The following is a 26,844-nucleotide window of genomic DNA, read 5'->3' as shown; positions in this document are numbered from 1 at the left end:
GTGCCCACGTTTTCCCCCTCCCCAATTTTCCGTGCTCTTCCGCCGAATAACAGCCACGCTAGCCAAGTTGTCCATCTCGCAACGATAAAACACTGACATTTGTGGCAATTACTTCGTCAGGGCGCACGTGAGGTTAATGTAGACCATCATTGATGGACTCTCTATGTGCGGTAACTACGCTGTGGAAGCTACTGCTCTTTTGTTAAGCTGTCTCTACCTTGCCCTTCCCATTTCTCCCTCATCTCATCCTACCAATACCACCTATAATCCTTATTATTCCGTCATATACCGCTAATATCCCCAGCAAATGTGACCAGACAAAATAGCGTTTCATATATATTGCGTACTTGTAACGGTATCGGAGATGTGCACTATTACGAGTGCAGCAATGGTGCCCTGTATCTGCCAGTGCGCATATTGTGGTGCAGTCTGTAGAAGGAAATGTGGATTAAAATACTTCACAAGGCTCGGAACAGGAACTACTACCCTCTACGATTCTCTAGTCTGTCCTATAGGTCCGCCCCGCCTCCCTGCTTCACCTTCTCCAATTAGAGACGTGCCAGTTAGGCCGTGCCATCGTTTACTCGCCTAAAAGGCAATTTCGATACCTACAAGTAGCAAAAAAACTTACAGTGAGGCATCGCACCGCACATGCGATAGACTGGACCCTTACTTGTGGGCGTAAAGAAAACTGAGCGAGGTGCGGAGGCGGGGAACAGGCAGCCGATCAGATATTGTCCGCCAGACTTTAATATCCGGCCTCGTATTTAGTGTGTGGGAGTGTGTTGGGGCTCGTCTCCATTATGGCCGTGGACCAAATTCTGACAAAAAATTAAAATACCATTTTATTGTCCCACCGATAGACAGACAGCTCCTCAGGCGTCTCACGTGACGGGAAACCCACCCAGCCAATTACTATTCATCAAAATGTGATATCCCAAAAAAGTGGCAATAACCGAGTTTTGGCATCCATGGCCTCTTCATATGTCGTTAATCTCATTCAAAAATATTCCTAGCTTCCGTACTGCCGAAGAGTTTTCCCCTTACCCTTCTCTTATCTTCACAAACCTCACACAGTCCCCAGACAACAAATCCCCACGCTAAACTTGCATGACTGACTCACTCGAACACCACTACAACTAAGTATCACACCATGGACCCCGCATCGGCACTTGCCCAAAAACTGGCATCGTTGAAGCATTTAACATCCAATATCCCCCCGGGATACTATGTCATCGACACCTCTTCTCCGTCTCGATCTCGATCTTCGACTACCCCATCTTCCTCGGCTTCGGCCGCAAACGCAATACAAGAGGAGGACGATGACGAGGGGTCCGGGTTCGCTTACATCAACCCCGAGCTAAGTGGAACGACACAAAGTGGCCGGGTGCCTCCGATTTCCGGATTGGCCACCGAGTCCCCCGAAGATCTGAAAAGTGAAAAAGAGGAATCGAAAAAGGTCAGCTATACGTTTGAAATGTTCTGCGAAGACTTTGACCCAACCGACGACACCATAAGACGACTGTTCGAGCTCATGATGGTCGAATTGGCCAACAAACGAGAAGCATTGGTACATAAGCCTGCCGCCGGTTCCATACGCAAGCGATTCGGATCCATGTCGAACCTGCAGATGAGCGCTAGCTACCACGGTTATCACTCCCAAAGCACAGGCAATCTTCGACACTCTTATGCCGGACCGCCTGCCCCTGTCTTTCAGGGCTTCCATAGTGGCCAGTCATCTGTCTCAGGAAGCTTTATTCCTGGCAGCTATGTGCCGCCTGGATCCATTCCTAGCTCGCATGCGGGTTCTGTTTCGGGATCCATGGCAGGATCTATTCCTGGGTCGGGTTACCACACCCCCAACCATCCTTATCTTTCATCCCTGACACCCATTCACCAGGAAAATGACACTGTTCCTCAGGTTGTAACGGGCTTTGCTGGTTCTCGAAACATCAGCAGTCCCCAATTGGCTTCCTCTACATCTAACATTTCGTCTCGAATGTCTCGAGCCTTTGAGCGAGCTGGTTCCTCTGGCCACAACATGCCCTCGTCCTCAAACAACCCTTCCCACACAAACCTCAGCGTTCTGAGCACCGGCTCTGCTGCAACAGGTCCGCCGTCGCCATCGCAATCGAGTCCAGTCTATGTACCTATGAAATCTCCAAAATCAGCCGTCAGTCTAAACCCTGACCCTCGACGAATGTCTCAATCGGATGCTTGGATGCCCTATGCTGGTCTTAGTGCTCGTGCCCGTGCCAATTTTGGATCGGGAGGCCGGTTCAGTGTAACCAGCAGTGTTTCTGATGGAGATGCCTTTGATCGCATGAAAGAAGCGGAGGCGTCAGACAGAAGTGAATGACACAAGTTATCGGTGGAATCAAGATACGCGGGGTACGGCTGTGTTTAAATATATAAGGCTTGTAATTCAAAGTAGAATTTAACAGATACCTAATAGAAGGCATTGTGTATGATTTGTTTTGGAAGCGAAATGTGGCGTAGATCATCGAACGTCGGCATCGAAACCGATATACTTGGATCATATATATCATGTTAGGGTCATATATATTTCCTGTCATCACCTTGTAGGTGATTGTTCTGAGAAGTACATACTGTAACTGTCAACTGAATTGAGTCCACCCACAGTTAGTCCAGATTACAGTTGTGACATGTCAAAATCACGATCCATATCTATTAACATCGTCTAAGCTCTACAATGTCTTGTCTATTCTTATCCCTTGATCAAGGTGGGGGCCTTCATGAGTCTAAAAAGTAGCACGATGAAGAGCTCGACTTGGTCCTTAATCATGAAGAGGAGCCCCTGCACAATGATGCCCTTGGAGATCTGGGGGCCAACTCCCTTCCACATTCCCAAAATACCCTCCTCCTTGAACAGGAACACCAATGCCTGCACAAAGCTGTTGAACTGCTTGCCACCCTTGGTCTTGGACTGCTGCATGACCTTGGCCACAATCATGGGCTGAGTGGCAATGGTGGCCATAGCCTTGGACAAGGCTCCCAGCAGGAAGTTCTCTCCGGGAGACAGGTGCAGCTTACCCTTGAACAGGATGGTTCTGAGACGCTCAAACGAGCCGTAAGTGATGGAGGGGTTGATCACCAGCACCAGAGAGGCCTTGAGACCTCGCCAGAGACCACTGATTCCGTCGTCATCCACCACGCTCTTGGCAGTAGCCAGGAATCCCTGCCGCGACTTGGCGTCTGAAGTCTGCTGTCGTGTGGTGATCACGGCCACGGGGATGGTGAAAACCTGTGCCAGGGCTCCTGCCACAGCTCCGAGGAGCAGCTCGATGGGAGTCGAGAGAGCTTTACCGGGGTTTCGCTTAATGTAAGAGTCTCGGATGAAGCCATACCAGTAGAAGTAGGCAAAGTTGGTAGAGGCCACACCTAGAAGACAAGAGGGAAGACCCTGGTACAGGCCGGCCAGGCCGTTGGCGGCATAGATCTTTTTCAGAGCGTCGACAGTGCCCTCGTAGTGCTCGAAATGGCCCTCCTCGAAGGCAGGAAGGGGTCCGCCCTCCTTGCGCTTGACCTGCACCTGAAGCCGCGTTTTCACAATGTCTAGGGGGTAGACCAGTGTGTTTGCGAGCACGGCTCCAGCGGCACCAGCCACGGCTTTGCCCCAGGGCGACAGAACATAGTCTTTGGAAATAGCTGCCATGACGTGAGTGAGATGGGTGAGTTGATAAGGATAGTTAGCGTTGAGTTGTGATGGGCCTTCTTGTGCTTTTCGGCTGATGCACGCTATGCAGTTGATAGAAACTGTAACTGTTGAAACCGGGATTGGCAGGAACGTAAAGGGTGGGTGAGATATGTTTGTTTTCGTGTGTAGGATAAAATTGGAGGAATGCTGGGCAAACCAGAGACCCCACGGTATATATAAGTGCTTTCTTCTGAGCTTGATCCCACCGGTCCCCACCACCCGTATCTTTATTCCCTTCCACACTTGGACCTGTAACCCATTAAGGCCCCAGGGCATATGAGTAATTTAGCGATAGCGCTACAATTGTCATGCCGAAACTACTCTAGCGTGATTGCGGGGTGTCTCGGCAAGTCCCTGTGAGATCGGTTCAAACGGGAAATAATAAAAATAGCGGACCATGTCCCTATCCAGATGGATATGATCTGGGTACCCGACTTATCGACAGCAATCGGTTCAGATTCGGGTCTGTTTGCGTCGGCCGTTACGGCTTTACCGGCTCTCTCGGATGTGGTTTGTTTGCATGAACATTAAGGGTTCGGCTTCTGCCACAGTTTTGTACTTCCCCACACGGAGATTTATCGGTCAGTTACAAAGACGGATTCCCCACATCGCTGCGCGTGTGTGGGGCCCTCTTGGTTCATCATAATCTGAGGCTGTAGCCACGCGTGGGCCCTTTTTGGGCGTTCTTCTCGGAGCACATGTGTGTGTCCCACTCCAAACATTGTACCGATCCAAGTATCTCACACTACTTAGTCTACTCCACAACGGCCCCAAGTGCCGAGGTTATTTTGCAACTTTAATTTTCAAAGGTGGGGTGGGGAAAGGAAGCTACCGAGTGTGAAAGTCTCAGCATGTTTGGATGACCTTCGTGTGAACAACCTAAAAAGATATCGTCTCCCATGATGCAATCTGTGGGGAAAGCCGGATCGGACTTGCGGCGAAGTTGAGAGTGAGACAGAAACATTTAATCAACATTTACACCGTAGAGATCATAACTCCAGCATTACCCTAAGACTCGTACCCCATCCTTGCCGTTGCAGCACGATGATGTAATACCCTAAAATAATGTGAAATCCACAGATCGCACGTGTGTTACCCTGGAGCAGAACGGCTGCGCTTCTGCATCAATAACACCGTAACTCCACGCTAGAATGTAGGTACCGGCCGAGCACCGTCAGTTGTAGGTGCACACAAGGACACACCTTTGACCACTTTGTAAACATATATATTCCATTGGACGAAATATTGAACCCTGACACTTTTTTACAGCAGGCCTTGTCGTGATGACGTCACCATATATGACATTGATATACTGATGACGGCCTTTTTTGATGTTGCTACAATCCGGACCTTTCCGAAGATCCCTGGACGTAGAGTACAACTACTCTTACGAGACAAGTACTTGTACCCCTGGTGTTTCTTTTTAGCAGGCACCTAATTGGCAGTGGAGCTACGGCTGTTGGCGTACAGTTTGCAGGTTGAGATCCGAATCGTCTGTCTCAACTTTGTACCGTGTCACGTGAGCCGGGAGTAATAGTATTCAGTCAGTACACAGTGTCTGACTATGTAGTCGATTACTTAATTGACTCGTTGTACTGAGGCACACCCAAGCCTGTACAAGAGTAGTCATAATGTGTAACCCTCTATCTCCGCTTCTATCGCTCGTTCAGTTTATTGGGGCTCGGAACGACTTGCATGGTCTCCGGCAAGGAGCATCCCACCACCCAAACCTGAGTTTCGAAATACCCACGCCCTCGCATTTCAGCATGCAGTCTGGAGGAAGCGGTTGCTCATAGATTCTCTACCCATGAGTGTAAAGGGGGTCAGATGGTCTGACAATCGTCGGGAGGGTGTCTCTGGTGGCTAAGACTAAATCCTGACCATCAGAAGTGGGTTTGTTTTGTTTGTTTGCTTGCTTCCTAAGTAATTTTGTTGGCATCTGGCTTGTTTGGGTTTACATGTTGTTCCACCCCAACAGACCAGGATAGCCATACATCAAAGGATTCTCCGTTGCCCTACTGCTGGCTTAATGTCCATTTCCCACCATATCTCATCGGGCGGATTCTGGCTCAGGAGATCGGTGTTAGTCCACGTTTAGTGTCCGAGATGGACAAGAGTGTCTCTACAGCGTTCTTAGTGCCAAAATTCTTGTGTCACAGCGCATCAGTCGGATTTTTATAGATCCGGATGTGGCTGCTGGATGCTGCAGCTTGTCATACTGTTGTCTTCAACGACAGTGTTTCTGTATGTACTACTTGTAGCTGTCGATAATTTACTGAGCGAGTACAGAACGTCAGATGTATTATACAGTGCCACGGTGCTGTACACAGGGTCGGATACCCCACAGGGTCATGGGATGGTCTAATATGCCCAGGATTGTCATATGTACGCCAACAAGTTCAATGCAACAGGGTGTCGCTTGTCATTCTTGCCCTAATTGTAGATCACATTGTTCAAAAAAATCCAGTGTAAAGAAACTCGATTTTTCACAGATACAGAGTCGTCTTACCACTTATTACAGACCAAAAAACACACGGTACAAGTACCAACTGAGGTATAATCTATGTTTATACTTGCAGTGTATCTTGTTCCTCTTGGAACTCATTCCGAGAACTTGTAGCTGTCGTACTCGCTTACACTCTACAGCTGATTTTTCCATGCTGGTGTGCACGGCTGTTTCATTAATCACAATGATCAAACACGTGGACATCTGTGAATGAATGAGTACAAGTACACGCATTGATACATGTTTATGTCGTGGCAACTACCAGAGTCTCAAAACGCCTCAGTATGTCACACTCACATCCCCATCTTTACCGATTTTCGCCACTTGCCAGAAACGACAAAATTGTTCGATGGCTGTCTTTTGGCTGCCCTCACCCTTGACGCTAACACGTCAGCAAAAAGCCCCAACTCATCTCGCTTGGAGCTTATATCAAACTCAGTTTGTAATTTGTCCGAATACGGATGGACTGTGTAGGTACTTGTGAAGGCGTTTACAGTCGGTGATTACTTAAGAGACTGGTGCTACAGGTAGCTGTTGTTTGCGCTGGGTGACCGGGTGATTGTATGGACGCGTAAGTTGGGGGAATGAAGACTCTGGTGCCTTCTCCTTGTTTAACAACTCAAGTCAAGCATGTGGCGTAAGACTACAACGCATGACTAATGGTATGGAGGCAGTGAAGATGAGAGACTCTTGAGATACGCCACCTAACGTCACCATCTGTCAGGTCTTAATAATGATCTGAACCGTAGAAGCACGGCCACCTGAAGGTTTGAGTGAAGCGCAACAATCCCCCCCGGAAGAGAGAGAATGACTGACGTATGTGTGCAGTTTCACACCTCACACCCAGTTAGTAGCGAACTTCCAGAACCAGATGGGGGCTGAATAGCACCTTTGCCGAGTCCTTATAACGCCCTTCGGAGCTTGTATGGGGCAACACGTACAAACTGCTCGGTTGATGTAATTAAGATCAAGGCACGCGAATCATGTATGGTGAGCGGTTGGCGCGAGCAGAGGACTCCAGATCTTGGGGTTCATGCGTGCAACTCTGAACTCACATGACGGTGATTAGTGACAGCGCGTATTGAAAGTGATTGAGTTGAATGGCCTGGTCTGTTGGATGATGATTCAATAAATATCAGTGCCGTTTATAATTGTATTATTGTATTCGTCATTGCTTGGACTTTATGATATTATCAACAAGTCACTCCTTCCGTCACTCTCCAAAACACGTCCAAAATTTCACCATGCAGGGTGATCCAACTCAAAAGCGTATAACTCGAGCGCCTCTCGAGCCAAAAAGGACACCTAAAAGGAAGCTCAGTTCAACTGAGAGTAGTTGCTCAGAAGTACAAGAGGATCTATGGTACGTGCCCAGGGGTCCATCTTGACTCGTGAGAGTATTGCTGCACGTGGTCCCAAATTCAGTTGAAATGTAGCTTAACGGCCCGGCATACATCACAGAACACGTTATTGTTGCCAGTCATCCAACCCACACCTGCCTCTGCCGAACTTAAACGTTACGTTACGTGGCACAAACTAACTCAGGACTACATAATAGCATCCTCATCCTGAACCTCTCTTTCTCCTCAACAACCCCAAAATGAAGTTCACTGCCCTCACAATTGCGCTCATGGGCGCTCTGGCTGCGGCCTCCGACGTCGTCAAGCTCGATTCCGACAACTTTGCCGACTTTGTCACTGACAACAAGCTCGTCCTCGCTGAGTTCTTTGCTCCCTGGTGCGGACACTGCAAGCAACTCGCCCCCGAGTACGAGTCTGCAGCCACCATCCTTAAGGAGAAGGGCATCCCCATTGGAAAGGTCGACTGTACCGAGAACGAGGAGCTCTGCTCCAAGTTTGAGATCCAGGGCTACCCCACCCTCAAGATCTTCCGTGGATCTGAGGAGGACAGCTCTCTCTACCAGTCTGCCCGAACCTCCGAGGCAATTGTCCAGTACTTGCTGAAGCAGGCCCTTCCTCTCGTTTCCGAATTCGCCAACGAGAAAGAGCTCAATGCCTTCACCAAGGACAACGACGTCACCATTGTTGCCTTCCACGATGAGGATGACGAGAAGTCTCAGTCCACCTTCCAGCGAGTCGCACAGAAGCTCCGAGAGCGATTCACTTTCGGCCACTCCGCTGACAAGGCCCTTGCCAAGAAGTACGGTGTCGAGAAGTTCCCCGCTCTCGTTGTCTACCGAAACTTCGATGAGAAGCCCGCCGTTTACGACATCTCTGCTGGCAAGAAGGTGTTCAAGTTTAAGCCCGAGCCTCTTACCAAGTTCATCAAGACCGAGGCTGTCCCCGTCATTGGTGAGATTGGTCCCGCTTCTTTCCAGGACTACGCCACATCTGGCCTCCCTCTGGTCTACATCTTCTCTGCTCTGGAGAAGGACACCAAGCAGATCTCCGAGTGGGTCAAGCCTTGGGCTGAGAAGCTGAAGGGTGAGGCTTATGTCGGTGTCATTGACGCTGACCTCTACGGATCTCACGCCCAGAACGTCAACATCCAGGAGAAGTTCCCTGCCATCGCTATCGAGAACTTCGACAACAAGAAGAAGTGGGCCCATGCTCAGGATGCCAAGATCACCAAGGCCTCCGTCGACAAGTTCTTCAAGGAGTACATTGAGGGAACTCTCGAGCCTATCCTCAAGTCTGACCCCGTCCCCGAGTACCAGGATGGTCCCGTCCACATTGTTGTCGGCAAGAACTACAAGGATATTGTTCTCGATGATGACAAGGATGTTCTGATCGAGTTCTACGCTCCCTGGTGCGGACACTGCAAGATTCTTGCTCCCATCTACGACGAGCTTGGAGACCTCTTCTTCGACCACCCCGAGATCTCCAAGAAGGTTACTGTCGCCAAGATCGACGCCACCACTAACGAGTTCCCTGATGAGGATGTCAAGGGTTTCCCCACTATCAAGCTGTACCCCGCCGGTAAGAAGAACGCCCCTATCACCTACCCCGGTGCTCGAACCCTTGAGGGTCTTAACCAATTCATCAAGGAGCACGGTACCCACAAGGTTGACGGTCTCGCCCATGCCGATGAGGAGGAGGCCCCTGCCAAGGATACCAAGGCCAAGAAGGGAGGCAAGATTGATGATGAGCTTTAAGTGTACTGTAATATATTGTTTGCAAAGTTATATGTGGACCGGAGAAAGTATTTAATACGCAAACACAGAGCAATATCTTGAAGCTAACTTGTGTATGTTCTTGTGCATGCTGTAATATCGTACATTATGTATGTACTTGCAGTCTACTTGTACTACAAGTAGTACAATTACTGTGCCCGTACTTGTTCAGGTGTCTCAAATGGGAATTACTGTAGGGACAAGTGTCCGAGTGCTTGTATGAAACCTACATTATGGCTCCCTTTCATCTAACTTTGGTGCTCGTCTCCGGAAAGGCTGTCATCTCATTACTTCTACATTAAAGTGGTACAAATATCAGTTGTTAAATCATTTTTCGTTTTATACATAAAGGCCTGGGAGGGAGTTCTGTACAGCGTTTGATCGGCTGACTCGTCAACTTGTTAAAGTCTTTCGGCAACTCCAGTCTTTGAAACAAGAAGATTACGCCTTCTTGGGAGGAGGGGGGATGTCCTTGACAGGCTGGGCAGCAAGAGAAATTCGGTCAGCCTCTCGAGAAGACTTCTCTTGCTCAGCAAAGTAATCGCTGAAGTCGTTTATGGCAGTAGCAGGCTTCTTGGCCCGCCGAGGACCACCGGTGGGGGGAGGAGGAGCGTATGCGGAAGGTGGTTGGTAAGCAACAGCAGGAATACCGCCTTGGGGAGGAGCCTGGTAAGACTGAGGGGGGGCAGGTGATGCTGATGCTCGTTCGTCGGCGTTGAAGACAGTGTCGCCGGGTCTGTTAACTCCCAGGAACTCAGGCAGTCGGTGAAGAAGGCCATACCCGACACCACAGCCAAGAAGACCCGCGCCTCCCCAACCTCTCATGGGCATAATAAGAACAGGCCGAGTGATGTTGTAGTCGGAGTTGTAAACAAAGAGCTGAATGGGGCAGTCTTCTTGTCGAGAGTAGTGCACAGCCACGACTCGCGAAAGCAGATCCTCTCCTCCAGAGGCCAACAACCCGCCAGAGCCACCAACAATGTAGTCAGAGTGGGCAATGAGACCAGCTCGCTCGGCAGGAGAGTTAGGGGCCACGTCAAGAACGTGCCACACGTAGTCACCGACATCGAGAGGAGTGTACTGAAGACTGACACCCAGTCCTGGTGGTGTGCTGGCCTCCTTGAGGGCCTCCTTGTCGTACTCGTTGCCACGAACGAAATCTCCTCCATGCACAGAGTCCAGCTGAATGGCATCGGGTTCGGTAAACTCAGGCTTGGCGGTGCTGGCATCAACCTGGACGTTTCGGACAGTGTGTCCCTTGGAAGAGAACACAGTCAGGGTCACATTGTCACCAGTAAGTCGTTGGGTAAGTCGATCGACGGGTGCCTGAACGGGTTGGTCAAGTGATTGTCTGGCGTAAGGGTTGTGTTCCTGTGTCTCATGGTCCACGGTCTCTCCATCAACAGCGATGATGAAATCGTAGAGAGCTTCAAGGCCAGCCTTCTGTGCAATTGAATTGGGCTCGACGTGTAGTATTCTGAACCCGTGAGAGCATGGCTGATCGTCAACCTCATCACGGGCCTCGTTGATATACTTATCAGCCTGCGACACGAGCTTTTGGGCAAACGCGAACATGCTAATTAGTGGTGATGTGGAGGTGCATCGTCATCCTCGACATCTGTTATGAACCCTAACCCATAAAGTGTCACGAGCGGCCAGAGGAACAGAATCACAAGGTGGTTATTTGTTGTATATCAGGGTAATAAGTTAAAGACGAAAGCTCACAATGTTAATAATTCCACCTACATCATATCCCTTTGTGTTTATGAAATCCATGAGCTGTAAGGCGTTTTATTATCAACTTCAAAATTTCGGTCACGTGACTTTCCAGATTTTTGTATTGAGAGCTCTAACTTTAGCTCAGAATATCGTCCAGCCTGGCTAGCTCAATCGGTAGAGCGTGAGACTCTTACTTAAAAGTGATCTCAAGGCTGTGGGTTCAAGCCCCACGTCGGGCTGATTTTCAACTTCCGATATAGTGTAGGGGCTATCACATCACGCTCTCATCTTGAGAACCGTGGAGACCGGGGTTCGATTCCCCGTATCGGAGAAACCTTTTTTGCTTGCTTTTTTATTTATTCCCATCACTCTCCATAACTTTTTGTCGTGTACTGTATGTATGTACATACTGTAGTGTCTACTTGTGGTCCTTTCCCATATGGTTTTGAAGTATGTGTGCTAATATTACAATATATAATTTACTTGATCTGGGTTGAGGCTTTACTGTCGAGCTCTTTTGGCACCGTGATCATGGTCGTCCCCTCCTACTCGCTTTCTATCTTCGTCGCGTGGGCGTCGATTTCGTTCCTTCCACAGCTCCTTAATTTTGGGAGCGGCATCTAACAGATTCTTCTCTGAGACGGGATCATCAATAGAGTCAATGACCTTCTCGACAGTTGTGATGTAGTTGGCATTCGTCTTGTCATCCCGGAATCTAAGATATCTCCATCGCTTCTTATCATCCTTAATACATTCCACGACCCGCTCTTCCAGAGGCTCCTCCAGCGCCTTCAAGTTATCCCATTCCTCGTCAGTGAGATACAGCTCGCCGTAAGGTCGGCTTCCGTCCCGTCCTGTCCACACCAGGAGTGTGATTTCGGGTTTTGCGTCGTAGTCTGTCCAACTCTCACCATTTGTGTCCTCGAAAATAGGAAACTTCATGGTCATCAGAAAGTCTACCGAGTTTTCGTCTTGTTTTTTCCACTTGAGAATTCGCTCGTCTGTTCCAGAGACGTAAGGGTGGTCCCTACAGGTGAAGATGAGACCATCTGTGATGTGCGGAAGGTGCGGGAAGCTGGCAAAGACGTTCATCACATTGTAAGCAAACTGCATATCCTTGACGCGCACACTGAAGGGAAAGTCGCGGGCAACTTCGGGGTTCTTGTGCAGGTACTCTTTCAGAGGATGCGAGATGGCAGCATTGAGGTACCCCAATCTCTTGTCCAAAGGTCGGCCTGTAAGCAGAATCTTGTTGCAGGCAAGACAGTCAAACATGAGGAAATGCAGGGATCGGGGTTCGGCCTTTGTGAGCACGAGCTCTCCGTCGACAATTGTGTCTTGCAATGGCTTACCATCATTCGAAGGGAAGTGGACCATGGGAATGAAGAAGAACTCGTTGTTTCGTGTGATCAGATACGTGACCTGCTGGGGGCCAGTGTCGGGGTTATTTTCCCATGTCACGTACATGAGACATCGAAGACCGTCACTCTTCTCGCACACATAATAATCTCGCTTGAAGAGCTCCTCTTCAATGTGTTTTCTGGCGAATGAGACGGGCTGAGCACCAGGAAAGTTGAGCTTGGGTTTTTGCAAGAGGCGCGCAACATCCACCTTGAGCTGGTGAGCAGCATCTGGGGGCGCTTGTTCGCCTGGAATTTCGGGGACGATTCCAGACATGATGATGGTGGTGGGGTGTGAAATTTGAGATGGCTGAACCTAATGCCGTCCTGATGCAGGTGGTTGTGGTGAATGGAGTGTGGTATTGTGGTGGTATTTAGCTCTTCGTTAAGGTCCTTCATAACCCTATTGCTTCTGAACTACAGTAGAAAGGGGCTCGATTCTTTGTACTGTAGGGGGGATGATTTCATGAAGGTACAGGTATGAATGTCTTCCTCTGCAGTGTCCTTCTGAAAGTTTTCGCACCGAAGTAGAACGAGAAACGACATGAGTTCCTTATAGGAGTATCCAATGTCTTACTAAAGCGTCTGTTCGAAATACTTGTACCGATATTCTCCAAACTATTGTAAAACATTTCTGTTTTGATGGGCTAGCACAGGTGACTTCTTCACGTTATTTGTAAGTACGAGTACATACTTGTATGTTGTTTAACCAGCAGCAATGAAGCAGTCATATCACCACCGCCGCCATACATCAGCAGTGTTTGGTGTGGCCAAATAGAGTTGTGTTAGTCAGCCATGTTTGAGGGACGCTAATACGTCTTTAGCAGTCTAGAGATGCTTTTTTAAAGAGATAATATGACTGTAAATTTATTTGGTTCAGAAATCTCAAATTTCTCATACATATACCCTCAAAACTCCCCATTTCGCCACATTCTCTCCTCGTATTGGGCCACCATCAAACCTAAAGAAAGGTTTCTGCAAAGCACTACGCCAAACGACACCCACCACGGCAACATCACCATCCCCCCATCTGACATCAAAGATGGATGACGACGACGACTTTCTCTACGGCACCGAGGAGCCTGCGGTAAAGCGGGCCCGAGTTGAGCCCGAGGGAGCTGAGGATGATGAGGAACCACACTCGCAGACCACGAAGCAACAAGAACCGGAAGATGATTCCGATTCTGAATACGAATCCGACGACTCTGACATTGATATTGTCATCGACACCGGCGCGCCCAGCAAGCTCGCTTCTACGGCATCCGCTGCTGCTAAGAAGGAGGCCCCGGCAGCTTCTTCTGCGGCACCTGAGGCTTCTGATACCCCCAAAGAAGAGAGCGCGTCCGAAGAGCGGCCCCAACCTGCGGCCAAGATGCCTGGAATCGACATCGAAAAGGTCGGTATGCTGGATGGAAAGCCTATCACTGAGCACAACCTAGAGGACTTCGAGGACAAGCCATGGCGGATGCCTGGTGCCGATATCACTGATTACTTCAACTACGGCTTCGATGAGTTCACCTGGATGGCCTACTGTGACAAACAGAACCAGATCCGAGGCGAATACAACCCCCAGAATATGATGGCCATGATGGGCATGTCTATGATGGGTATGCCTGGTATGCCTGGTGGAGGTCAGATGCCCATGCCTGGTGGCGAGGGCATGCCTGACATGTTTAAAATGATGCAGGGCATGAACCCACCCAAGTAGAGAGATGGAAGGGTTTCTTGCAGTACAAGATTGTCGACGAGGATGTACTACGATGGATGAGGGATGGAAGGATGGTAAAACTGGTATTACTGAGAAGGATAATTAACGCTCAAGAAGAGCTAGGGACACAGGGTGACCCAAGAACGGGCGAGACCCTGAGGGCCCAGTCGGGCATGGCTGGTTATTTAAGAATATCCATTTGAAAAGCATTTTGCGATCGTAGTTACTGGGGACTGCTCTAATCTGAGCTATACTGTATGTACAGTATCTTAAGGAATAAGGGTATGAAGGTAGTGGTCTCTCTGGACGTGTTCGATAGTATGACCTATGCTGCGAATGAATGGAGTCCTTCGTCAAGGTGAAGTCTACTGGAGTCCCTACTCTGAGAGGCATATACTACAATCGAACTGTGTTCACTACATATCAGCCTTGCGAATACCATGTATTGCTTGTAACGTACAGTAGTTGACCTATGTAGCTATACAATGCCTTTGTATTTGTGTGTAGCTACCCAATGATACCACAAGTACTGCACTGTAGATATGCGCCGATATAAATATATTCTGTCATCCTGCTCGTCCCTTCCAGAACCCCTTTCCGTAGTTGATGCATAGCTCCTCTCCCTTGTTGACATCCTTTGGGCCCACAAACACAGCAATTCGCAGCTCTTTTCCTACCATGCGATTGTCAAATATGACGTTATTGGTAGCATTGATCCCTCTGTAGTCGTTGATCATACGAGCTTCACACCCCCATCTCTGGGCGTCAATGCCGATGCCAAGGGCAGAGTCAAGACTGATGTCGTAGTCCGATGAGGGATCACTTTCTCTGTCTGGATGTACATAGCCAACGTAGTCGATTACATGCGACTTTGCAGGCAACTTCTGGTTTGCAAACAGACCGAACTGCCCATTAGCAGGGTGCTTGGGATCGGAGATCTTTTTGATCTTAATCAGCTTGTTGGTTGGAGATCCATTTGGCGTTGGGCGAGTTTTTGCCTTGGCGGGTGTCAGACCTATGTTTGCTAGCTCTTCGGAGGTAAGTTGGTTCGAGTAAATGTTCTCCTTGATGAAGACGATGTTGCTGGGCCAGTTGGCTGGAGGCATGGTAGGCGGTTTGTGGCCGTGACGTGAAGCTCTCAGGTGGCAACGTAAGACTTTGTCGAGTGATTAACGGTCGTTATAAACAATGGCAGACGAGTTTTGAATCGCCCTCTTGTAGTCCGTGTCACAGTTTAGTTGTAAACCCATGGAATGACCTTTTCATACATTGATTAAGTTGTGCATATGCACGAAAACCTCACCATCAATTCCGTCAGCTTCACGAACCCAGCACCGGTATCATGGTGAAGAAGAATAACAAAAGGCCCGGCACCAAGGGCGCTTCGGTCCAAAACGGAGGATCGTCTGGCGACATTGCTTCTCCGGCAGACAATACCAACACCTCGCTTTTTTCTGATAGCTCACTGCAGTTTCCAACGACTCTGAAGGAAGCCCTGATCAAGCCTGAACAGCTCTACCACAGAAAAGAGGGTCTGCTGTTGGACTACGACGCCGAATTTGTGTCCGACGCCAAGGCTGAAGGTACATTCAAGCCCAAGGCCGACCGGGAATACATTCTCTCATTCCCCGAGATCGACGATTCTGATTTTCCTGCAGAGGAGTGCCCTACTCTGACATTTCAGGAACACGCACAGATAAGAGATGCAATCGCCTCTCCCAAGACGAAGGAGCTGTCTCCTGCTGTGGAAAAGAAGCTCAAAGATATTTACACGAGAAACAAGGATCTTATTGTTCTGAGCATGTCTGGAGGAGATCCGCGAGGTCTATCTGACCTCTATTTGCGTGTGTGTATGCAAACTCGATGTGTCAGATTCATGCGAAGTGATCAGATTCTTCTCTGGGTTACCAGTATGGAGCTGTATCGTGCAGAGGCTAGAGATAAGGAGGTGGAGATCCTCAAGAAGGCTCCTCAGTACAAGGCGAAGCAGGCTGTGTTCAACTTTGCGCCCCTCCGTGACAAGTTCCTTGATATTGCTTGCCACAGCGTTATGCAAAAGTTTTCCTACAGTTCTACACGACTAGGAGTGCCATGGGTTCAAAATCACGAGTTCTATATCATGTTGGAAGCTATCAAGCACGTTGTGTTCTCAGATGGTGTATCTTCTCCCTTGAACAGACTTCTTGACAAATATCAGCAAGTGATCAGAATTCAGGATACTCTGCGTCTCTACAACCGTCCTGCGGTAGATAAAGGTGCAGCTGAGCGTAAGAGTATCTGTGGGAAACTCGCTCTCAGTCGGCATTTCAAAGACCCCAAGGAGATCAGTGACTTCATTATTCAAACTTTTGCTAGTTGGGTGCCCAACTGTCGAGGTTTGAGCTCTCAAATGAGACGCAAGATTGACGATGCCCCCAAGCGTGAAGTGAAAGCATGTGCCAAGAACTACGAAAGCCGTTTCTTCACCCGGTATCGATCATATGCAGACGATACTATGGAACGGATGTCTCAGTGGGAGATTGCTGCCCTGGGCAAGAATGAAAATAACATTGTGTGCTCAGCTGATATGCTTACTGATGTTTATGTTGATCCGAAGAATCCAGAATTGCTACGAGGAAAGGTTTGTCTCGCTGAAGGAGGATATCTTGAAGCTGTTTATGATGACCGCGCACGGCGCGATCGCAACGTTCTAAGCTCCACTTACGAAATCATCTCTCGCCCCTTTGATGATCCTGGTACCCTGTTCGTCAAGAAGGGTAACTTTTCAAGAGTTGTATCTGTGTTGAAGGACTGTGGCCAAGAGGATGCTATCTTTGTGCAGATGCCCCTGAAGGAAGACACTCTCTCGCTGACCAAAAACATCAATAACTGTGATTTTCTGAATGGTAACGGTGTCCGCTTCTCTACCATGAATCGTGAATCTCGAAACATACCGAAGGCTCACCATAAGACGCCCTTTACCACCCCGTTCTCTGCTTTTTACACCCCCACTTCTTTCCGCTCCCCTATGCCTCTTGATACAGTATTGATTGATATAAGTGGCCCTTATCCCATGACTCTGACGGGATGCCAATGGCTTATGGTTGTCTTCGATTATAGCTCCCTGGCTTTCTTTACTGTCACTGCCAAGTCTCTGGCATCCTTGAATAGAGAGATGATTAAATGGCTCGATGAGACTCCCAGACGATTGTTCCCTCGCCATTATAAGTCCGAGCCGTTGGTCGGCTGTATCCAATATCATGGACCTGACTCCTCTCCTGCCGCTCCCTATCATAAGAACATTCCTAACTCTCCTCGAAAAGCACTGTTTGAGCATTGCAAGGAGAAGCGCATCTTTCTGCAGGATTACCAGGGTATGCGTTACTCACGATACCATACATCCACTCAATCAGAGCGTCAGACTACACAGGTTGTTGAAGAGCTGGTGCTCATTCCTGCCAGAAATGCTCTGTGGCAGTGCAAGATAACGGAATCCCGAAAAGAGCAACTCTGGGATTACGCTGTGGATTATGTTGTTCAGAAACACAATCACACGTTTGATGTCGGTATTGGAAGCTATGTCGTGGAATGGGGCTTGCCACCCACACCTTACGCTAATCTCAGTATGCCGCTGCTCTTGCACGGTGACGATGACAGACGAAATGACCTTACGCGGGAGCTCTATCATCAGTACTTCTTTGGAGACCCCATGAATCCAGGCTTCTGGGTTCTCAAGTGTGTAGGCAAGGTGCTGTATGTCTACGACGAAATGAACAATACAGTGGCCACCACTGTTCTAAAGACACCTGCCTAATACAAGCACTGGTATTTTTTTGGCAATCCCATCCTCTGTTAATTTATTACAGTACTGTATGTACAGTATGTGCAAATGTACAAGTGTAGATAATAATACATTCATATATATTAAGATGAGTCTGGTGGAATGGTGATCTATATGTTGGGCTCTCCTACCATCACCAAAAAGTCCAAGGAGAGAAATCCATTTTTGCGTGGGTTGATCAAAATGAAACGGTCTGCGTTCTTACTGTTCAACTGATCGATGTACTCATCCAGTTGAGCCAAGACCCTTTCGTTGTTTGAAGCAAATAGTCGTTCGAATATCCATAGGGTCAGGAATGAAAGCACTGTCTCGATAAACTGGCATTTCTGCCAGGGCGAAAATGCACGCTTCATGTAGCCGTTGATGGTGCCCACGATATCATTGTACTCCTGATAGGATATTATATCCTTCAGTGGGCTGCGGGAGTCGTAGGTTGGACCCTCTTCGCTAGGGTAAGCGCCTGGTTCCTCGCCAACAAAATGCGTCGAGAAGTAAGGGTACTCATCGCCCACCACTGAGTAGTCTCTTGGGACCCTCACACATCTCCTCAGCTTGGTGTCTGATTGTCCATACTCCACGTAAATGTTCGGATGGTGGGTTTGGGCCCGATCGTTGGAGCTAATGTATTCATGGTAGTTGAAGAAGGATGTCATAGGTCATGGTTGAGGACACAGCTTCGTTTGAAGATTGGCGACCCGTGGATAGACGTGCAGAAGGTGCTGTAGTTGGTGCTGTAGTGTCGGCAGTTAATGTCATCCGGCGTCCGTGGATGTGCATTCTCCAGAGCTGGGCGGGTGCATCAACTTAAAAGAGGGAACCCATACTTACAAGTATATTAAGTACCTGCTGATGGGGAGCAAAACACTCCCAAGTTGTGAGAAATACAGCCAGTGAAAAAATCTAGAAAATAAATAAATATATTATTGAAAACCTCGGTTATATACATCGTTGCATAAAATCAACTCAGACGAGCACTGAGGGCCAACAGAGATGTGCTTTCAGTTGCTGCGAAGAACTCCAAGGCATCTTTGAACACCTTGCAGCTATGGCTGAAGTTGGTGTCTGTGGTTTTGACAAGTCTATTCATCCGCTCTACCAGCGTGTCGTTGGGGATAGTGGCTCCGTTTCTATCATACACAGGTTGCAGTCGGCTTCGTTCGAAATCGGACAAATGAGACGGGTCTACGATCTCAAGGAAGTGACTTCGAGCCTGAATGGTGTTCACGAAGAACCGGATGTACCCGAAGATCTTCTGCTGCACCCGGATGAGCTTTTCGTTAGTAAGCATGCACTCCTTCAGGCAAGTGTCCAAGAAGGTGATGTGGTCAGCAATGAGTTCATCCACATTTGAAGCAGACTTGAACTTCTCCTGTAGTCGCTTCCAGTTGGGCTCGATGACCTCAGCAGTGCAATGGTAGAGAAGTTGTTTCACAAACTCCACCATCTTGATTCGAAGAATGTTTGAAAAAGCCTTCCACTTGTGGAGTCTCTCGTCGCTCGTAGGGTAGCGCCAGTGTCGAGATTTGGCCATTTCAAGCCACACGATACTGAGGAGTCGCTCAAGGTTCTTCAGCTCGGCAAGATGACGAAAGAGTATCTGATATCGAATCAGAGCACGTCTGGAGATGACGAGAGAGAGAGGGAAGGGGACCTTGAAGTCTAGCTGAAAAGCACACGAAACAGGCATGTCATCCATGGACATCTTTCTAGAGTCGCTTTCCCAGCCAGATTCGTTGGGATCAGTGGCACACACAATCTGCAAAAGATAGTCCCAGACTGTTGTTGGTGCCAGGGAAGCAACCACGTCGTCCTTGTATTGGTCAGTGCTAGTGATTGAACCAGGCTGCCGTAGACATAGATCCAGAAGGTACTGCAACTTTGTCACAGAGGACTGGCTAGCCGGGCGAGCAAGCTCAGTCCAGGCAATGTCCTGGAAGTTGATGTAGTAATCAGCACGGTCCAGAAAGAAATAATGCTTCAAAGATGCAAGACGGTCGAACAGGTTATGAGATGAGAGCAGAAGGGATAATAGGGCTCTGTTGGACTCATCACTGGCAGATGCAATGCTGGGCACTAACGCCGGGTCTTGGATGGACTCCCAGTTAACAGCTGCGTCCTTCGAGGTGTCTCCTCCTCCACACTCACGCACAATGTTGAGATACTTGCCAGCCAAAAGGACCTTCTCGAGGAGATTCGATTGGGACAAGAGTAGGGGTAACTCGTCCTTGCGCACAGAGTACCGTTGTTCCCAGTACTCATCGTATGCACCCTCGTTTCCAGTAGCAAGGTCTCCGTTCTCTTGGATGCAGAACTCTCCGTAAGGATCCAGAATTACACCCTGGTAAATCCACCGCGATAACATTTGAAGGTATGGCTTGGATGCATCGTTGAGTAGTCTGGTGAGAAGTTGGTTCGCTGTTGGGTCGCCAGAATGTGCATTTAGTCTCTCTGCAATCACCTTCAATGTGATTCCTCCTCGACACATACTCGAACCATTAAGAGAGATTCCGTAACCTCGAGTGTCGATTTCCACGCTGTTCTCACGGAACTTGGCAAGAAGTGCATCCAGGTCATTGCTCGGCTCCAAGGTGGCATTATGGAAACGCACCTCATCCTCCCTGAGGATATCCTTGGCGAGCTCATGGGTCTCATGTAAGATACCTCCGATTGTCATCAATTTTAAATGGAACTTGTGAAGTGTCAAGCCGGATTCAAATCTGAGGGAATATTCAAGTCCTTGTGCCAGCTTGACGTACTCCTTGAGCAGCTTCCGGATAGAGGCTGCCAGGGCACCATTGACCAATCCTCTTCTGTCGCGGGTCATTTTGTCAACAAAAGCCGACAATGACACGTATGTGCTCGCGATCTTGATGCACGCTCGTGTAAAATCCTTGAAAGAGGGATCCAACCCTCTGGCAGTTCTGTAATCAGGACCTTTGAGTCGATCGAGCTCAAGTCGGGGGTTGTAAGAGTCACTGTAGTTGATGTATACACCTTCGTGGCCCATAAGAACATTAAGCAGATCCTCCATTACCAGAACCTCCTGAACATCCAGAGCGTATGTCTCAATATTTCTTGGTCGAGGGGTGTTTCTTGTCACCTCTGAACACTTTGGTTGAGGCATGAGTCTGCACGCCAACAGTGGCAGAGAGGTGCTAGGGTTAAGAGACACCTTTGGAACATACAGAGGAGCCTCTTGCTGTGGATGAGAAGAGTGAGAGCGGATATGTTGAGTTGTAGTTGTCGTTGTGATGGTACTCTTCTTGGTCTTGATACCACTAAGGCCCTGGTCATGGCCTTGGCCTTGCCTTGGGTCGTCCACTTCCATTTGATAAATCGACCGTTATTAATCAGATTGGCGTAGAGAATAATCGAGAAGCACCTTTCCCGGTTGTAGAAAAGAAGCCTGAGACCCAGCCGAATTGTGTCCTGTCGCGTTCGCGTTTGTTTATTTTAGGTTGGGTGTACGTACTGTAGCTACTGTACAAAGACATACAGTACGAGTGTACTTGTAGCTTGTAGTAAGGAGCGGTACGAGTACAAGTACATACTGTACCGGTGATGTGAAGATTTAGGGAACATTGAAAAACATCGTGGACGTACAAGTTTTTTTTTTTTTTTCTGCATATACATTCATTTAATTATAACTTTTATAAATATGTGTTTCATGGCTTCAGCAAGTATCATAAAAAAGTTTACCAGCGATTACTTCAGTTACTGGTGCACTTACCATGAAAAGTCACGTAATCGGTCGATGGACGTTGTCGTTTGCTGACTAATAATGTTGATGATATCTCAGTAAGGTCAATATGTATATATATATCATAATCAATTGTTCTCTCACTACTTCGAAGTTTTTTAATTAATTACAATACCGTCTCCTTATCGTGGTTCATGTTCCCTTGTGGCGATTTCGGGTCATCCAAGTAAGCTTCCATACTCCCCAACTTCGCATCACAGTTTATTGCCACCATCATCACCACAACACAGCATGTTCCTTACAAGAAGTGAATACGACCGAGGAGTGAGCACGTTCTCTCCCGAAGGCCGACTTTTCCAGGTCGAGTACTCTCTCGAGGCTATCAAAGTAAGTATTCAATGTGCAGATGTTGCACAATTACGACAATAGTGATGACGGGTTCATAATGAGGACATGGGTGTTTGAGCTCAGCCAGAAGCAGCAACCGCATCATCGGTTATTTGGCCATCTTAATGGAACGATCAGTATGAGCTATCGACTCAGAAGTGCGATTGTATCATTAATCTGGTGGTATTGGCGATCTATCGTCGTTGTGTCGCCACTTTTACCTAATCACACCCACTCACCCGTGTGCCATCAAGCAAGATAGGTCCATCCCAAATAACACCAACTAACATAGCTCGGATCCACAGCCATTGGTGTCGCCACCAAGGATGGTGTCGTTCTCGGAGTCGAGAAGCGAATCACCTCTTCCCTGCTTGAGGCATCATCCATCGAGAAGATCGTTGAAATCGACAAACACATTGGCTGTGCCATGTCCGGTCTCACTGCAGATGCCCGAACCATGATTGACCACGCGCGAGTGGAGTCTGTCCAACATGACCTATACTATGATGAGCCCATAAACGTTGAGACGGTGACCCAAGCAGTGTGTGATTTGGCTCTGCGATTCGGTGAGGGTGCTGAGGGTGAGGAGCGAATCATGTCTCGTCCTTTCGGTGTCGCTCTTCTCATTGCTGGATATGATGATGACCATGGAGCCCAGCTCTACCATGCTGAGCCATCAGGAACCTTCTACAGATACGAGGCCAAGGCTATTGGCAGTGGTAGCGAAGGTGCTCAGGCCGAGCTTCAGAACGAATACCACAAGGACATGACTCTCGAGGAGGGCGAGGTCCTTGTTCTCAAGATTCTCAAGCAGGTTATGGAGGAGAAGCTCGATAGCAAGAACGTCCAGCTTTCCAGCGTGACTAAGTCTGAGGGATTCAAGATTTACGACGATGATAAGATGGTCAGTGTTGTTGCTAAGCTCGATTCCGAGGTTGGCGATGAGGAGCAGGTGTAACGATATTGCAATTGAAGTTTAGATATACGTGAATTGTGTACTTACAGTATAAATGGATGACCAACCTGTGTACTTCCGTCAAGATATTAGTATATTGATCTAAATAAATTGCATCGCATTCATTAATATCACTATTGTACATATAAATATTCAGTGCATCCCTGTCGCCATTACTCCACCAAATGAGAGTACTCAGGGATCTCTTTGATTTTGGCCACCATGAACTTCTCTAGCTTGTTGGCATTCTTATAGTAAGTCGTCGTCTCGTTGTTGTAAGCACGACAGTTATTGAACACCAACCGAGCGTCATACACAAACTCCTCCATGGTCTTGTAAGAGTCAGCTTCGAGACGTTGCTCCATCGTTGAGAGATCCATGGGCTCCTTAATGACCTCATAGTAGTCGGGCACCTCGTCTCGGTTAACAGCCTGGGCAAACGGCCAAGCAGAAGCGTGGTTCTGCAACTCTGACAGCACGTGCTGCATGACTGCAAAATGAGGACCTCGCTTTGGTCGTCTAGCCAACTCGTCCATCTCAGGTGTCCATCCAGCCTCCTTCAAGCCCGGGATCGTCATGGGGTCCACTGGCGTGGTCGAATCACGAAAGTGGTCGAGGCCTTTTCGCACAACATGACTCTTGGAGATGGCCCGGATCTTCTTGTGAATCAGTGCCTTCTGTAGCAGAAGAATCTTGTTGACGTCAAGGTATCTGATTCGTGGCAGCATGGAGCACTGCATGAGAGTACCTCCCTCGTAATCCTTGATGTATCCCATCCACACCGATCTGTCGAGGGAGATCTCCTTGGAGAAACCCTGCTTCTTGAAGTATCCAATGGCATAGTTATCGGCGTATGTCAGAAAGTACATCACAGGCGATGTAGCCTTAACGTAGTCCTTCAAATGGTTCATCAAGTGCGCTCCGTATCCTCGGACCTGCTCTGTACTACTGATGGCACAGAAGACGATTTCAGCAAACTTCCGGGTATCGAACGGCCGAAATGTAATTCCTCCGACCACCGTGAGAGGCTTTCTAACAACTGCCATTGACACATGACTTCTGTCGTACACTAGTCGGGCAATGTACTCTCGAGGCATTTTGGGCAGCTGTTTCTGGAAAATGTTCTTGAGACCTGTCAGGATCATGAGGTTTTCCTTGGAGTTATCGTTGTTGACAACACGAAATTCAATCTTTCCTTCACGCTCCTCAATCACTGCTGGTCGCTCTTTGTACTTGTATTCCACACCATCAAAGTTGAAGCTGGTAACGTACTTCTCCTCCTCCTCTCGCTTCTTCTCCTCATCCTCCTCTTCGTCTTCTTCCTCTCCTTCTCCATCCTCGCCTTCTTTTTCTTCATCGTCCTCCTCGTCGTCCTCTCCTTTTTCTTCGTCGTCTTCATCCCCTTCGTCCTTAGCTTCCTCCTCTTCCTCCTCCTCATCCTCATCGTCTATGCCGTTCTCCTGGAAATCCTCATCTTCAATCTTGGTTCGTTTCGGATCTCGCACGCTCGACTCGCTTTCGGACCCGGAGGACTTTCTTCGTTTCACTGACTCAGTATCCGAATCCATCGTTGGCTCGTGTCGTCCTTTTTCCAATCAAGGTGTTGTTACCAACTTACATATTGCACATATTTCGGAACCTTGTTCACTTCACCCAGTCGAATTCTAAAGAAACACGCGATGAGATAGGTGGCTATTTATATTATATAGATGAGGTAAGCAGGTGGTTAAAATGCTTTGGGGACTCTATTACTAAGAATGCCATTTCTCTTGGCTTTCAATACCATCGGCTCTAAGTATTCATGTGCATTTTCTGTTTATTTGCTTATGTAAGCTCACAGCAACAAGCGATCTTGACCATATCCGATACTGTACAAGTAGAGTAAATACTTGTAGTACAATAGTCCTAAGCACATATGTAGTGTCAATAAATACATTAAAATTTATAGTTGTTACTCGTCAAAATACCTCTTCACGATCTCCAAGCAACCGGTCATCTGCTCATCTTTATCGGCGTTTACGGCTCCAACACCAATAACAGAAGCTAGCTCGTGGCGAATGTTTGTAGCCATCCTGATCATTTGGTAGTTGAGAAAATGCTCAACAAACCATCTCGTGTGTTTCAGTTTTGGTGTACACGCGGATTCGTATATGTTCAACAGGGTGATATAAGGTCCCTCCTCCACTTGGAACAATGCATGGATGTTCTTGGCCTCCTCTCGCTTCACAACCTCCTTGGGGGTGTAGTACGCCTCGTTCAGTCCTCCAGCGAGCTCCATTGCGACGATACTCAAGATCTGTGACGTGCAGGATTCGCTTAGTGAATGTCCAATAGCAGCTATGAAGCGTGTGGGAATAAAAGGCAGGCAGATAGAGAGTGATGACACACTTTGTGCGACTCTTGTAAGCTGGCCATCGTTTGATATCAAGCTAGCGTGGTGCAGAGTCGTTAAAGCTGATGAAAGAAGCCTCTGAGGGTACTTGGAAGGAGTCTCCAGGGTAAGGATGTTTTTTACACCGAGCGAGAGCCAATAGAGGACTACTTGATCCAGTTTGTCGACCATGACCTCGGCAGGACACATGTCAATAAGGTCCTCGAACATCTCTTCAGTGAATAGTCGGTATACCTTTCCCCCAGTAGAGGATACTCGATTGGCTCGAATCTCGCAATCCAGCTTGGTAGCCCATATCTGCTTTCCTTCTTGTGAGGTTTGCAGTCCAGAGTCGACGACGTACTTAATATCAGGCGGGAGAGACGTGTAATCTTGAGCCATCGCTGTGGCGACAATGATCGTTCGTCCTCCTCTCTTGTCTAGGGCATCATATAGCTCCTCCAGTTCTTCTCTTTTCATGGCCTTGTAGAAGGGCACCACGCTGACATCCCCTCCTTTCTGTTGAGATTGGAGACGGTCATTGATCCCTCGTATCACCAAGAGTACTTCCTCACGTGTAGATAGAAACATTATGATATGACCATCTCCCTCCATGCTGCTAATGTTGACTGCGGTGTCAACGGCAGTATCCACCAGATTACACGAGGGGTGATCAAGATAGTGCATGTCTACGACTTCTATGTCCTGTAGAGCTATGATTGAAGCTCCCTCGTAGAAATCTTGGAGGTACCCTATTGCCTTAGGAAGAGGAGAACAGCAGAGAACAAGAGGTCCGGTGTATACCTTCTTGAGAACCGCCAGGACCGTTTCACCCCATTGCAATCTTTCATGTGTGTCTAGAACAATAATGTGGGTGTATGGAATCTCCTGCTGCTGTCCAAATGCTTTCAGGAATGATTCGGGAGTGAAGTAGGTGCACTTTGAATCTATTGGTAGTGAATCCCACCGGAGGAAACACTGCGACGAACATGGTGTGCCTGCAACTTTTGACGTCTCTTCAATCTCCTTGGAATATCTCTTTGCAGCTGTCTCTGTGTGCACCACAACAGCAATGTTGGTGTTGGTGTGATTCATCTGAATGAGGAGTGGCAGCATGACAGCTGGGCGTGAATTAGAGTAACATGCGATGATGTAGGCATTGTTACCGGTCCCCATGTGTGCGACAATTTTTGCACCATTTTGTATGATGCTCCATTGAGCAAGATTCATAGACGTTGTTGGTGTTCAGTGTGCAGCACAATTATTTCTTATGGTCTGCATGTGAGAGGAATGCATATGGGGATGAGAGGTTGCAGGAGAGAGCACTTACAGGTACAACTATGTACAGTGTATGTTGCACTGGGCAGCGGTTGCTACGAGTACTTGTACAAATGTTTGGGGGTTCGGTTTTAGCAGTTACAAACGCC

At 48.2% G+C, this 26,844-nt stretch overlaps 13 protein-coding genes and 2 non-coding genes across 15 annotated transcripts; 7 read left to right on the top strand and 8 right to left on the bottom strand.

The window, feature by feature from the left end:
* Nucleotides 1–1,153: 1,153 nt before the first annotated feature.
* YALI1_E03651g (uncharacterized protein) lies at nt 1,154–2,359 on the top strand (the record flags this gene model as incomplete). The annotated part of the gene is made up of 1 exon (XM_503483.3): nt 1,154–2,359. One exon carries the CDS (start codon nt 1,154–1,156, stop codon nt 2,357–2,359), a length of 1,206 nt encoding a protein of 401 aa, XP_503483.1.
* Nucleotides 2,360–2,728: 369 nt separating this feature from the next.
* Nucleotides 2,729–3,994, bottom strand: YALI1_E03623g (uncharacterized protein; the record flags this gene model as incomplete). The annotated part of the gene is made up of 1 exon (XM_503482.3): nt 2,729–3,994. One exon carries the CDS (start codon nt 3,992–3,994, stop codon nt 2,729–2,731), a length of 1,266 nt encoding a protein of 421 aa, XP_503482.2.
* A 3,830-nt stretch (nt 3,995–7,824) lies between these two features.
* YALI1_E03584g (uncharacterized protein) lies at nt 7,825–9,339 on the top strand (the record flags this gene model as incomplete). The annotated part of the gene is made up of 1 exon (XM_503481.3): nt 7,825–9,339. The coding sequence occupies one exon, from the start codon at nt 7,825–7,827 to the stop codon at nt 9,337–9,339; it is 1,515 nt and encodes a 504-aa protein (XP_503481.3).
* Nucleotides 9,340–9,798: 459 nt separating this feature from the next.
* On the bottom strand, nt 9,799–10,932 carry YALI1_E03553g (uncharacterized protein; the record flags this gene model as incomplete). The annotated part of the gene is made up of 1 exon (XM_503480.3): nt 9,799–10,932. One exon carries the CDS (start codon nt 10,930–10,932, stop codon nt 9,799–9,801), a length of 1,134 nt encoding a protein of 377 aa, XP_503480.1.
* A 300-nt stretch (nt 10,933–11,232) lies between these two features.
* YALI1_E03550r lies at nt 11,233–11,315 on the top strand. The gene has a single exon. It is a non-coding gene; the product is annotated as a tRNA-Lys (tRNA).
* Nucleotides 11,316–11,326: 11 nt separating this feature from the next.
* YALI1_E03549r lies at nt 11,327–11,407 on the top strand. Its single transcript has one exon. It is a non-coding gene; the product is annotated as a tRNA-Glu (tRNA).
* Nucleotides 11,408–11,577: 170 nt separating this feature from the next.
* On the bottom strand, nt 11,578–12,753 carry YALI1_E03535g (uncharacterized protein; the record flags this gene model as incomplete). Its single annotated transcript, XM_503479.3, has 1 exon — nt 11,578–12,753. The coding sequence occupies one exon, from the start codon at nt 12,751–12,753 to the stop codon at nt 11,578–11,580; it is 1,176 nt and encodes a 391-aa protein (XP_503479.1).
* Nucleotides 12,754–13,518: 765 nt separating this feature from the next.
* Nucleotides 13,519–14,184, top strand: YALI1_E03527g (uncharacterized protein; the record flags this gene model as incomplete). Its single annotated transcript, XM_503478.3, has 1 exon — nt 13,519–14,184. One exon carries the CDS (start codon nt 13,519–13,521, stop codon nt 14,182–14,184), a length of 666 nt encoding a protein of 221 aa, XP_503478.1.
* A 566-nt stretch (nt 14,185–14,750) lies between these two features.
* Nucleotides 14,751–15,290, bottom strand: YALI1_E03510g (uncharacterized protein; the record flags this gene model as incomplete). Its single annotated transcript, XM_503477.3, has 1 exon — nt 14,751–15,290. One exon carries the CDS (start codon nt 15,288–15,290, stop codon nt 14,751–14,753), a length of 540 nt encoding a protein of 179 aa, XP_503477.3.
* A 236-nt stretch (nt 15,291–15,526) lies between these two features.
* On the top strand, nt 15,527–17,977 carry YALI1_E03507g (uncharacterized protein; the record flags this gene model as incomplete). Its single annotated transcript, XM_503476.3, has 1 exon — nt 15,527–17,977. One exon carries the CDS (start codon nt 15,527–15,529, stop codon nt 17,975–17,977), a length of 2,451 nt encoding a protein of 816 aa, XP_503476.3.
* A 137-nt stretch (nt 17,978–18,114) lies between these two features.
* YALI1_E03476g (uncharacterized protein) lies at nt 18,115–18,657 on the bottom strand (the record flags this gene model as incomplete). Its single annotated transcript, XM_068282895.1, has 1 exon — nt 18,115–18,657. One exon carries the CDS (start codon nt 18,655–18,657, stop codon nt 18,115–18,117), a length of 543 nt encoding a protein of 180 aa, XP_068138996.1.
* Nucleotides 18,658–18,962: 305 nt separating this feature from the next.
* YALI1_E03449g (uncharacterized protein) lies at nt 18,963–21,332 on the bottom strand (the record flags this gene model as incomplete). The annotated part of the gene is made up of 1 exon (XM_503475.3): nt 18,963–21,332. The coding sequence occupies one exon, from the start codon at nt 21,330–21,332 to the stop codon at nt 18,963–18,965; it is 2,370 nt and encodes a 789-aa protein (XP_503475.3).
* A 663-nt stretch (nt 21,333–21,995) lies between these two features.
* On the top strand, nt 21,996–23,049 carry YALI1_E03439g (uncharacterized protein; the record flags this gene model as incomplete). Its single annotated transcript, XM_503474.3, has 2 exons — nt 21,996–22,091; nt 22,384–23,049. The coding sequence occupies 2 exons, from the start codon at nt 21,996–21,998 to the stop codon at nt 23,047–23,049; spliced, it is 762 nt and encodes a 253-aa protein (XP_503474.1).
* A 170-nt stretch (nt 23,050–23,219) lies between these two features.
* On the bottom strand, nt 23,220–24,614 carry YALI1_E03416g (uncharacterized protein; the record flags this gene model as incomplete). The annotated part of the gene is made up of 1 exon (XM_503473.3): nt 23,220–24,614. The coding sequence occupies one exon, from the start codon at nt 24,612–24,614 to the stop codon at nt 23,220–23,222; it is 1,395 nt and encodes a 464-aa protein (XP_503473.1).
* A 383-nt stretch (nt 24,615–24,997) lies between these two features.
* Nucleotides 24,998–26,647, bottom strand: YALI1_E03396g (uncharacterized protein; the record flags this gene model as incomplete). Its single annotated transcript, XM_503472.3, has 1 exon — nt 24,998–26,647. The coding sequence occupies one exon, from the start codon at nt 26,645–26,647 to the stop codon at nt 24,998–25,000; it is 1,650 nt and encodes a 549-aa protein (XP_503472.3).
* Nucleotides 26,648–26,844: the final 197 nt, after the last annotated feature.

This window comes from Yarrowia lipolytica, chromosome 1E (genome assembly GCF_001761485.1).
Source record: "Yarrowia lipolytica chromosome 1E, complete sequence".
NCBI classification, from domain to species: Eukaryota; Fungi; Ascomycota; class Dipodascomycetes; order Dipodascales; genus Yarrowia; species Yarrowia lipolytica.
This window is presented reverse-complemented; position numbering and strand designations above follow the sequence as displayed.